Source organism: Microtus ochrogaster, unplaced genomic scaffold, assembly GCF_000317375.1.
Source record: "Microtus ochrogaster isolate Prairie Vole_2 unplaced genomic scaffold, MicOch1.0 UNK40, whole genome shotgun sequence".
Taxonomy (NCBI): Eukaryota; Metazoa; Chordata; class Mammalia; order Rodentia; family Cricetidae; genus Microtus; species Microtus ochrogaster.
The window spans coordinates 2786655-2800242 of NW_004949138.1; the positions used below are offsets into that span (position 1 = coordinate 2786655).

Sequence of the window (13588 nt, forward strand, 5' to 3'; positions counted from 1 at the left end):
AAAAAAATTGAACTACAGAAGTAAGCATGGAGTTTATGAAAGATAAAACACAAGTAGTTGACAAAGAAATGTTCAACATCCTTAGCCATCAAGGAAATGCAAATGAAACTGCTTTGAGATTCCATCTTACTCCAGTCAGATTGGCAATGAATAATTAAAGCAAATGTCAGTTCATGCTGGGTAGTTATTTATACAGTATGGGTAAGGATATGGGAAAAGGGGAGCACTCATCCACTGCTGATGGGAGTGTAAACTTGTACAGCCACGACGGAAATCAGTGTGGTGATCCAGCTATACAACTGCAGGGCCTAAATACAAAGAACTCGATATCATACTACAAAGACTCAGCCATTTTCACTGCTGCTCTATTCATAATAGCCAGAAATTTTAAACAGCCTAGATGTCCATCATTGGATGAATGAATAAAGAAAATATGATGCATTTGCACAATGGAATATTACTCAGCTGTTAAAAATGAAATCACGAAATTCTCAAATAGATGGCTGGAACTAGAAAAAAATCATCTTGAGTGAGATAACAGACCCCCAAAAATAAACATACTATGTATGTACTTATTTATGGATGCTAAGCTATTACGTTCTCAATAATTGGTTACTATCCATATAATTACTGAGGTTCGGTGTAGACTAAGGGATTGGGGGGAGGGAAGAACCAAGGACGGGGAAGTAGAATATTTAGTTAGGCATGGGCAAGGGGTAATCTGAATGGGAGAATTAAATGGAGACAGTGAGGAAAGAGGGGGTAAGAGAAGAAAAACTGAAACTAAGGACCATTTGAGGCATCATATGGAAACCTAATACCATAGACATTTCTTAAAATAAATATACATAAGAAAAAATGTAAACTGTGTCACCAAATAATGGAGAGACAGTGCCCCAACTGAACTTTTCTTGTCACCAAATGAAATCTCTAGTGTCAGGGATGGGTAACATCTAATTGAGTTGTTGGTCTCTAGTGTCAGGGATGGGTAACATCTAATTGAATTGTTAGTCAAAAGGGCCCCAGGGAAATCACCAAACAAATCAAGCTATTTCTAAGGCTACTGGCTCTCGACAAACTGATGGTAAAGCCCTATTTTTTAAGACAATACGTATACAATCACTGAACATGGTGACTACCTAGAGCCTTTACCCCTGCTGACTGGTGCTTGTCTTAGAAGGTACTCTGCATGGTACCAAAGGACAATGGAAACATCAGCTGAGCTCGAACCCTAAGCTCTACAGTGGTGCCCTGCTACATGATCCACTGTGCAATAGTGGCACAAATGCTGTGGGAGTAGCCTACCACTGTCCCATTGGATCTAAGAGCTACTCCGTGAAACCCACTCCTAACACTGCTAAAGTGGCCAAGAAACTAAGATAGGCCATGGGCCTAGGGTAAAATCAAATATTATTCTGCCAAAGAAATTTAACAACAAAATGGCTCCTTCTGACATCATGCTATGTTCATAGATCAGTCTCTCACTCAGCCATCATCAGAGAGGCTTCATCTTGCAGTAGATGGGATCCAATATGGAGACCCACAAATGAACAATGTTCAGAGTGAGACTTGGGGACACTCAGGCCTAAATGGGATGTCTTCATCAAACCCTTCCACTCAGGGATCAGCAATCTATGCAGAAGAGGAGGCTGGAAGACTGTAAGAGTCAGCAGGAGGGAGTACACCAAGGAAACCGTGTCTTCCAGACACAGCGGGACTAATGAACTGACAGGGGCTGTGTGTGGCAGCATACACAAGCCTATACAGGGCTACGCCAAATAGGATCCCAGCACTGAGAAGTGAAAGTAGAAACACATTCCCATCTCTAACCAAGTAGCTGCCTCCAGTGAAGTCTCACTGGGTATATAAAATACACTTAAAGGCAGACCCAGCAAAAGACGGCCAAGCAAAATAAATTCAATGATATTTTTGTATACTTTGTGTCTCATATTAGTCTGCTTGGGTATTTTTTAATCTTAGAGTCTTATTTATACATTAAGGTTTATGACTTTGTTTTTATGCATGTGTGAGTGTGTGTCTTTTGATTTTTCCTTTTTTGTTTTATTCTGGTTTTTTTTGGTTTTTTATTTGCCTGTTTTCTAAAGATATAAAGAAAGAAGGCACAGAGTTTAATGGGTGGGAGGTGGGGATGATCAGGTGGAGGGGTTGAAAGCGGGATTGATCACAATATGTTATAGGAAGAAATTTATTTTCAATACAGACTAGTGGAATATGTGCTGTACATACTAATATGAAAACATTACAAAATGTTCCATGATACAAAATAAATCGAGCGCAAGCATATAAGTTTATGTACATATATAAGCATATATATATATATGTAGTACACTAAAGTACATACATGTGTCAGGCATGGTAGCATATACCTGTAATCTCATTAATGAGGAGGCTGAAGCAAGAGCATTCCTCGTTCAATGACAGCTATACAGTGAGTTTGGGACCAGCCTGAACCACATAGAAGCTATTGTCTCAAAACAGAAAAAGAAAAAAGGAAAAAATTATTTGAAATGGAGAAATCTTTTTGAATACCATATATTCCTATACAGTTTATATTTATAAAAGAATTATTTATCATTTCAGTAGTTACTTAAAGTAAGTGTATTTTAAAGATGTTACAGATCTTATTGCCTTTGAACATTGTCCCTACTTTGGGACATATCCCTATTTTGAACATGTACTATTTTTCGTTTTATATGTTTATTTATTGAAACAGGGTCTTACTATATATCTCTGGCTCTCCTAGAAATCACTATGTAAATCAGGCTGGCCTTCAACTCACAGAGATCCTCCTGTTTCTGCTGCACAAGAGCAGGGATTAAAGGTGTGTGCCACCATGAACAGCTTGTTTTTATTATTTCTAACTATGTGTCTATAGGAGAGTGAGTACACATGAAGGCCAGAAAGGGGTGTTGGATCCCATTGGAACCAGAGTTATAAGTGGGTAAGAACTGCCCAATATGGGTTCTGTGAACCAAACTCTGGCCCTCAGCAAAAGCAGAGTACACTTTCAACCACTGAGCCATCTCTCCAATTCCTTAAATAAATAATTTTAAACATATATCAGAATCCAGAAGCTTCATATCCTATTTACCCAAACCTACATAGCTCAACAGAATTCATTGGATAAGGGCTATAAAAATGCTCAGTTTATCAGCTGTGGTTATCTTGAGTTATATGATACATTTACTTTTTCTTCATTTTTTAATATCTAAACTCTCACAATGAGTTTAAGCCTCAGCACCAAAAAAGGTAAATCTGATTATGTAACTTTCAAAAGACTGATGTACTTTCCATAAAAATCAGCAAAATGAAGACAATTTTGAACTTGTTATTGTTTATTACAGTTGTTCTTAGTATAGTTTTAATATTCATATGTGTGTATGTGTACATATGACACATGTAATGCATGTATATATGTGTATGATGCATTGCATGATGTGTGTTCATGTATATGTGCATGTGTTCATGTGTGTGGGTGTGCTGTGGTGTAGCAAGCATGTGGAAGTCACAGGAGAGCCTTAGGTTGCATGTTGGTCCTTACCTTCTACTTTGCCTGAAACAGGGTTTCCTTGCTATTTTCTACCACTGAATAGCCAGGCTAGGTGGCCTGTGATATTCCATGAATCCTCTAGATGGAAGTTCTAGACATGTATTCCTCTGCTCAGCTTTATGTGAGTTCTGAGGATTAAACACAGTTCCTTATATGAGTACAGCAAGCACTCTACCTATTCAGTGTATTCAGCCCTATTCTAAATAGTTTTCCTTTTTATGAATTAAATTTTTTCATTTAGTTTACACCCTAATGGCAGTTTCCCCTCTCTCCTCTCCCACCCCCATTCTCCCTTCTGCTCTCCCTCATCCGCTCCTCCCATGGGTGTCAACAAAGCATGACACATCAATTGAGGTAGGACTAAGCTCCTTCCTTTGTATTAAGGTTGGGCAAGGCAACTCAGTATGGGGAACAGGTTTCCAAAAGCCAGCTTAAGCATTAGGAACAAGCCTTAATCCCAGTGCTAGGAGTCCCACAAATAGACTAAGCCACACAACTGTCACACATACGTATAAGCCTAAGTCAATACCATGCAGGCTCCCTGGGTATTGGTCCAAAATCTGTGAGCTCCTATTATCCCAGGTACAAATAGTTTTTAAACATCCACCAATTTACACACACACACACACACACACAAACACATACATTTAGCCATGGTTATCTTCTGTTTTTGCTGTTTTGTTGTAGGTCATTGTTTTAAAACAGAGTCTTATGTAGAGAAGGATAGCTTAGAAGTCCTGGCATCCTCCTGCATAAGTCATCATGGCCAGCTCCAAATTAAAGATTCACACAACAACATGTATAGTAGCACTTTCCTATAAGCCCATTACTTGGGAGCTGGAGACAGGGGAATCAGAAGATCAAGGCAATCTTCAGCTAGGGAGTAAATGAGGCAAAATGTGATTTTCATAAGAAACATGGGAGGGCAGGAAGAAAAAAGGAAAAAAAGAAAGGCAGATCAGGGAAGCAGATGGAGACAGATAAGGAAAGGAGTCAGAAGCATGAGAAGGATGCTGTGTTCAAGTGAGCAAGGACAGTAGCAGCTGGAGCCACGGGTAGCGATTATCAGGCTTTGGGAACACATTAAGAAGTACAGGAAACAGCAGAGATTAAATGAGAGAGAATGGCAAACTCCAGACAGGGCTGTCTCAAGACCCAAATCAGAGTCTAGTTCTCTTCTTTATTCTAATAAGACTAGCATTTACTATTTTTTTTAATTCAGTTGTATTTTACAGCACTACCAAATATGTATTGGTCCTTAAAATTATTCTAGTACTGTGATGCCATTAGACAAGGACACTTAATAGCTGATAATATTATTCTAGGTACCAGGCCAAACATTTTTGCATGTACTCAGTTCTCACAAGGTTACCATGCCACTAATGAACTAAGAAGGGTTGATGACCAGGTATGTAAACTCTCAAGTTCTAAGACAGGATGTGAACCTAACCTATCCAATGCATAAACCTGCACACTTGGCCAAGATTGGTGTTGCATGCCCACAGACCCAGCTAGATGGGAGTTTGAGAAGAAAGGATTAATTAAATCTAGGAGTTAAAGGCCATCCTAAGCAATACACAGTTTCTTCCTTAAATATGGTAACTGGGTGGGGCTAAGATTCTAATAAGAAATACTTAAAGCTAAAACTCACTAACTAAAATAAGACCATACAACCTTTCATCTGGTGTTTCACTTTATTACTGTTGTGTATGTACATGTGTATGTGTATGTGGGGATGTGCCACAGTGCACACGCAGAGGTCAGAGGACAACTTTTCATACTCTGCTTTCTTAAAAGCTTTATGTGGGTCCTGGGGAATAAACTCTGATCACCAGACTTGCAAGGTAAGCTCCTTACCTAATGAACCATCACTACAACTGATTTTTCATTTTAATAACACACTTATGACTACATTTCTTTTATTATTGTCCTTGCTGTCTTGAGGCAAGGTTTCACTATAACTAAGAATGATCTAGAATTCACTCTATAGGTCAGAGTCCTCAAACTTACAGCAGTCCTCCTCCCTTGGCCTCCTCAATGCTAAGATTACAGGAGTAAGTCAGTATTTCTTCTCTTTATTTTTTCCTTTCTTTCTTTCTATTTATTTATTTACTTATTTTTAAGACAGGGTCTCACTATACAGCCCAGGTTGGCCTAGAACTCACTGCCTCCAAAGTGCTAGGATTAAAGACCTGTGCCACCATCCCTGGCTCTTTTATTGCTTGTTTGCTTCTTTTTTAATATATACCTTCACTATGTTATGCTAACCTCACACTTGCAATCCTCTTTCAGCATCTTGATTATAATCATGTAACACCAACTTAGCAAGTTCTATATTTTATGAACTTGATTCATTAGTCTATATGTTCCAAACTACCAAGATTTGTGATGCTACAAATAATAATAAATCACCACCTATTGCTCAACCTCATCATCCCTCAGGTGTGTAACTTCATAAACATGCTATGTCCTTTTCATGATAAATCTGAGGGTCCCTTATCCTCAGCCTCACTTCACAACGAGTCTTACCTGCAAAATAATCATGGTGAGAGACAATGTACAAATCGTGTCCTTCCTGTCCTTCTTTAAACACATCTTTGAAGGCTTTTGGTGGATTCACAATGTCACTAGCAGACAGCTCTGAAGAAAGAATCAACAAGATCAATATTAAGGGTTCCTGTCTATTTGTTGTGTATAGAAACTACATCAAATAACAAGTGTAGTCTGATAGTTTCATAAGCTTCACAGAACACCTTGGCGATCTCATAGCCAATATAAGTGAATATTTATCACCAAAAAACAAGATAAGCTAGACATAATGGCGCATGCCTAGATTCTCAGCACTTGAAGGTAGAGGAAAACCAGGACTTCAAGGCCAGGCTAAACTATATAGTGCATTTGAGGCCAACATGGGCTACATGAGACCTTGTCCTAAAAGAGAGGAGTGGAGAGGGAGACAGGAAAAAGGGAGGAGAAAGAGAGGAAGGGGGAAAAGTGAGGGATGGAGGAAAAGAAAGAAGAGGGGAGGAGAGGAAAGGGAGGGAAGGAAAAAGGGGAGAGAATGAGTCTGTGTATCATTTTTTACTAGACCCCTGAGAATTCTGAAGATCAGAACTCTACTGGAACCATTCAAGTTTATCCTCCCCCATACTTCAACTCCAGGTAAATTCTCACTCCTGAGATTCTAGACAATTTTGGCTTACATTTATTCCCAACTTCTTAAGAAAATGCAAGCAATTTTGAATTACAAATTAGCAACACAGGTGTATAAATTTCAGCAGCTGTAACTTGGAGCACAAATATTCAGTCTGTTTTAATATGAATCTCCATTCTCATTATAGCCGGAGATAACAGGGAACTCATGGAGTTGAGAAGAAATTCCTCTTCCCACAAACCAATCCTCATTCTGCATACTGTCTTGTTTCACTTACTAGTCTTCGAATGCTGGGGGTTGAATGTGGGACCTTATGCCTGCTAGGCATGCCCTCTAACATGAAGCTGTGTCTCTTCCCCTTGGTTTTTTTCCAGACAGGACCTCGATTGATAGACATATCTCCCAGGCTAAGCTCACACTTGAGATTGTCCTCCCTCAGCCACTTGAATGCCAGGACTACAAGCATATTCTCCATCTCAGTTTGAATTAAAAGTATCTCTCACAGGTTCATGTGTTTGAGTTGTCGCCCTGCTAGGAGCACAGTTTGGGTAGGCTGCCAAGTAAGTGGGTTGCTGGGCACTAAAGCCCAGCCCCACTCTACCCTCTACTTTCTCATCCATGAACATGTGGGGCATGCCAGCTACATACCTCAGCTGCCATGAACTCCACCATGCCTTCCCTAACATAAGGAGCTATGTCCTCTCAAAACTTGAAACCAAATAAACCTTTCCTTAAGTTGGTTCTGTCACTTATTCTGCCTGTCACTGTAACAAGAATGGTAGCTAATGGATTACTCAAAATGCCCAGATTACTCAAAACACTTTATTAAAAAAAAAAAAAAGTTTTCTTGTTTGAGATAGGGTCTTGGTGTACAATGTGTTGCTTTCATTGGTTGAATAAAGAGACTGCTTTGGCCTTTTGATAGGGCAGAAACTTAGGTAGATGGGAAAGACAGAACTGGATACTGGGAAGAAGAGCAGAGTCGGGCAGATGCCATGAAGCTCCGGCCCAAGATGGACGTAGGTTAGGATCTTTCCCGATAAGCCATGACCTCATGGTGCTACACAGATTACTAGATAGGGGTTAAAGCAAGATGTGAGAGTTAGCCAAGAAGAGGCTAGATTTAATGGCCAGGTAGTGATTTAATTAATACAACTTTTGTGTGGTTATTTCGGGGTTTAAGTTAGCTGGGTGGCAGAATGCAGCCTGCTCCTCTTACAACAGGGTCTCAGGATGCCCTTAAACTCCTGATCTTCCTACCGTTGCCTCATAGATGCTGCTATTAAAGACTAATGTTGTAGTGCCTGGCTACTCCCTAATCATCTTTTAAATGTAACCCCACTCCCTCTTCACATGTCCTGTCAGCCTGTTAATCTAGATTAGTATGTTAATCTCAAAAGTCTGTTTTGACTTTTCTGTCAGGAACTGAATGAAGTCTGTGAACTAGTAGATAATGACATCAGAACTGGGGATAGAGCTGGATGATAGACTACCTGCCAACCTTGTATGAGACCCCAGGGCTAATCTCCAGCAATGTGATGAACATATGTACACACACACACACCCAGAGAGGGAGAGAGAGAGGGGGGGGAAGGAGGGGGAGAAAGAAAGAGAGAGAAATCATGTTCAAAATAATATGATAAAAGCCACTGTGACAGCACATGCCAGCAATCCAGGAATTCATTGGGCAGAGTTAGGAAATCTGAAGGTCCAGGTCAGTCTGGGCTATGCAGTGAAACCTTATCTTAACAAAAATTAAAGATACCTGGGGATGTAGCTCAGAGTTTGTAAAACACTTGCATTACTTCTTCAAGGCCCCAATTTCAAACCCAAGTAGAGGAAAATGCCCTATAAAACACTACTTGAAGATTTTAGATGTTTGTTTCATTTTTAATGTACAAAAACATTGTATGTCTCTTTTGTGGAATAGATATCTTGAATGATAATTCAAGCCCCACATTGTAGCTTACATCTATAATCTTAATGTTTGAGAAATAGAGACAGAATCAATGTGAGTTTGAGAATGGACTCCAGAGTAAGTAAGAGCTCTTGTCTTGGAAACACAAAAAAATAATAATTAAATTGAGGATGAACACTTAGTTGAACTCAAGGATGACTATGGCCTTCAAGTGTTCTGACAGAGATACTGCACTCTGTGTTCATATTTCAGGGTCAAACTGACTAGCGTGGGAATACTGAGGGTGCTAGTGGGGTGCTCCACATCTTTAATCCCAGCACTCCAGAGCAAGAAGCAGATGTAGTTTTAAGAGTTTGAAGTCAGTTTGGTCTACATAATAAGTGCCAGGCCTGGCAAGGCTACATAGTGAAAGGGGCCCTGTCTCAAAAAGAAAGAAAAAAAGAAAGGAAGAGAGGAAGGAAGGAAGGAAGGAAGGAAGGAAGGAAGGAAGGAAGGAAGGAAGGAAGGAAGGAAGGAAGGAAGGAAGGAAGGAGAAATACAAATAAAGCAAAACAAACATCTAGAAAACCCCTGGAAGGTTCTCACAGAGGGTTCCAATGGAAGTAATAATGGCCTATTTTGCTTTCAGGGATTCAATGAAGCAAACAGAAACAGTACTTTTTGGGTGTATGAATCATTGATACACATTCTGAAGCATTGGTTTGGGGGTTTTGTTTTTTGAAAAGGGGTCTCATGTACAGCCCAGGCTAACCTCTCCCTTGCTATGTAGGTGATGAGGCCTTGAATTCCTGGCCCTCCTGCATCCTAAGTGCTAGGATGACAAGGGTCTACCATTACACCCAGATGAGTATTAGAGACTACTTTTTCTATTTAAAAAATGTACACTAATCCTATTTGAACCCCTCTTTGCTGTTCAATTTGCTTTGGATCCCATCTTCATCCACCGTTCAAGCAGAGAATCCTGACTTTGTAAGTTTTACCCCTTAATAAATGCCTGTCCATTTCTTAGTTCTGAGCTAGTATGGGATTCCTTTTTTAAGTGTCCGATCTCTCAATCATCACCTCTTAATTTTTTCCCAGTTAGTCTGTACTTTGACATGGTACCTAGAGAAAGACACACAGAGAATGACTCTTGAAGTACTGCATGTAAAAGTAAAAAAAAAAAATGGTATCTCTCTCCTTCCCTCCCTCTCTTCTCTCTCCCTCTCTTCCACATTCCCACCCTTCTTGCCTTTTTGTCATTTTTTCTTCCTTTTTAGGTTATTTTCTAAACCTAAACCTTTATAGGATTTCTATGTGACAGCCGAGGCAGTCTCGAAAAACCAAAAAAAAAAAAAAAAAAAAAAAAAAAAAAAAAAAAAAACCAAAAAAAAACAAACAGGTTTTGCAGTGGAGAGACAGTTGAATACAGCAGATATAATACAGTGACAGGAGAGACTCAGAAACAAGCATCAGGATCGACTGAGGGTCCCTGGACAGCTATCTATGTCGAGCTGTCTTTTTCTTAGTTACTGGTGATCAAGCTCAGGTCCTTGCATACCTGTGTGTTAATCTAATGGGGCAGAGTGTATCTTCAACTTTCATCGGGAAGAGAGAACCTGAATTAAGGAAATACCTCCATCATAATGGCCTGCGAGCAAATCTGTGGGGTATTTTCTTAATTCATAATTGATGTGGGAGAACCAAAACTATTATGGGTGGTGCCACCCCTACAAGTGGTTCTGAACTGCATAAAAAAGCAACCCAAGAGGGGTCAGAGAGATGGCTCAGTGATTAGGAGCATGTACTGATCTTCCAGAGGACCAGAGTTGGGTTCTCAGGACCCATATTGAGTGGCTCACACTTATAACTCCTCTGGCCTCATAGGACACCTGAACTCATGTGCACATATCCACACACAGACATACAAATATATAAAATTAAAATAGGAATAAAAAATCCTACTTATATACCAGGTGGTGGTAGCACATACCTTTAATTGCAGCACTCAGGAGGCAGAGGTAGGCAAATCTCTGAGTTCAAGACCAGTCTGGTCTATAAGAGCTAGTTCTGGGACAGCTAGGGCCATTACACAGAAAAATCCTGTCACAAGAAAAAAAAAACAAAAACAAAAACAAAAATTCTACTATAAACTAGGGACACAACTTAGTTAGTAGAGTACTTGCCTAACAGGCAGAAGCCCTGGTTGGCCTCCAGCAGCACACAAAGCAGGTAGGGTAGTGCATGCCTGCAATCCAAGCACTCAGGAAGTATAGACAGGAGGATCACAAGAAGGGGAAGGTGTTATGGGAACTCCTTCAGCCAATATTCTTTTACATATCTGCCCATTTTGGACATGGTCTGAGATACCATCTGAGCTTTGGATTCACTGGCATCTAGAAGATTATTCAACAGATTCTCAGACAAACACCAACTACACCTATTAGAGAAAAAGATGAGTAGAAAAGGTAGGAACACAAACAACATTGCAAAGAACAACACAACACCAGTAAAACCTAAAGAGCCTATAACAGCAAGACCTGAACAACCAAATATGAATGAAGCAGAAGAAAATGACCAAAAAAAAAAAAAACTTCAAGAGAATGTTTGAAACTCTAAAAGAAGAAATGAGAAATTCCCTTAAAGAAATGGAGGAAAAGACAAACAAAAAATTGGAAGACATCAGCAAATCACTTAAAGAAACCCAAGAAAAAGAAATCAAACATAAGAAAGAAACTATTCAGGACTTGAAAACTGAAATAAAGGCAATAAAGAAAACACAAACCTAGGAAATTATAGAAACAGAAATCATGATAAAATGATCAGAAACCACAAATGCAAGCATGAACCGCAGAATACAAGAGATGGAAGAGAGAATCTCAAGCACTGAAGATACAATAGCGGAAATAGGCTCATCAATTAAAACATTAAATCTAACAAAAGTTTAACAGAAAATATCCAGGAAATATGGGACACCATGAAAAGGCCAAATCTAAGAATAATAGAAAGGAGAAGTTCGACTCAAAAGCACAGAAAATATATTTAACAAAATCATAGAAGAAAACTTTCCCAACCTAAAGAAGATATGGCTATGAAAATACAAGAAGCTTACAGAACACCAAATACACTGGATCCAAAAAAAAAAAGTCCTCTTGCCACATAATAATCAAAACACTAAACATACAGAGTAAAGAAAGAATATTAAGCTGCAACAGAAAAAGGACAAGTAACATATAAAGGCAGACCTATCAGAATTATACCTGACTTCCCATTGGAGACAATGAAAGCAAGAAGGTCATGGTCAAGCATTATGCAGACAGAGACCACAGATACCAGCCCAGACTACTATACCCAGCAAAATTGTTGATCACCATAGAAGGACAAAACAAGATATTCCATGACAAATCTAGATTTCGCCAAACCTAGCTACAACCCCAACCCTAAACAAAATACACAAACTAATGAAAAGACAGAGAGAGAATATCCAAACTCTCAAAAATCAGAAATGAAAAGGGAGACATAACAACAGATATGGAGTAAATAGAGAGAATCATCAGGTCATATGTCAAAAACCTGTACTCAACAAAATTAGAAAACCTAAAGGAAATGGACAACTTTATGCATAAATATCACTTACCAAATTAAATCAAGACCAGATAAGCAAATTAAACAGACCTATAACTGCAGAAGAAATAGAAACAGTCATCAAAAATATCCCAACAAGAAAAAGCCCAGGACCAGATGGTTTCAGCTCAGAATTCTACAAGACTTTCAAAGAAGAACTAATACTCCTCAAATTATTTCACACAACAGAAATAGAAGAAACATTGCCAAACTCTTTTTATGAGGCTACAATTACCTTCTACCCAAACCACAGAAAGACATTACTAAGAAAGAATTACAAACCAATCTCAATCATGAACACTGATGCAAAAATACTAAATAAACTACTGACAAATCGAATCCAAGAACACATCAGAACCATCATTCACCATGATCAAGTCCACTTCATCCCAGAAATGCAGAGGTAGTTCAATATATGAAAATCTGTCAACGTAATCTACCATATAAATAAACTAAAAAATAAAACCACATGAACATCTCATTAGATGCCAAAAAGCTTTTGACAAAATACAACATCCCTTCATGATAAAGGTAATATACATGATAAAGGCAATATACAGCAAGCCAACAGCCAACATCAAACTAAATGGAGAGAAACGTCCAGTGATTCCACTGAAATTAGGAACAAGACAAGGTTGCCTACTCTCTCCATATTTATTCAATATAGTTCTTGAGTTCCTAGCTAGAGCAATAAGACACCAAAAGAAGATCAAGGGGATACAAATCAGAAAGGAAGAAGTCAAACTCTCACTGTTTGCTGATTATTAGATAGTTTACATAAGCAATCCCAAAAATTCTACCAAGGAACTTCTAAAACTCATAAACACTTTCAGTAATGCAGCAGGATACAAGATTAACTAAAAAAAAAAATCAGTAGCCCTCCTATACACAGATGATAAAAGGGCTGGGGAAGAAATCAGTGAATCAACACCCTTCACAATTCCACAAATAGCATAAAATATCTCAGAATAACTCGAACCAAACAAGTGGAAGACTTGTATGACAAGAACTTTAAATCTTTGAAGAAAGAAATTAGACACCAGAAAGTGGAAAGATCTCCCATGCTCTTGGATAGGTAGAATTACCAATCTTACCAAAAAAGCAACCTATAGATTGCCCAGAAAAATTCTTCAAAGACCTCAAAAGAACAGTGTTCAACTTTATATGGAAAAGCAAAAAAAAAAAAAAAAAAAAAAAAAAAAAAAAAGTAATCCTGTGCAATAAAGGAACTTTTGAAGGAATCACAATCTCTTATTTTCCCCCTCTGAGCACAGGCGAATAGGTCGGTGCGTGTATTCTGAACCCAGTATTTTGCCCCAATCTTTGAAGTAAAAAAAAAAAA

At 38.7% G+C, this 13588-nt stretch overlaps 1 protein-coding gene across 2 annotated transcripts in view; it reads right to left on the bottom strand.

Annotated features, from left to right (window-relative positions):
• Positions 1-13588, bottom strand: part of Efhb (EF-hand domain family member B) — a 63741-nt gene that overhangs the window by 36442 nt on the left and 13711 nt on the right. For both annotated transcript variants that reach the window (XM_026790065.1, XM_026790066.1), the window contains exon 5: positions 6101-6211. In XM_026790065.1, the coding sequence (XP_026645866.1) occupies positions 6101-6211 (111 nt within the window). The remainder of the gene's footprint in view (positions 1-6100; positions 6212-13588) is intronic.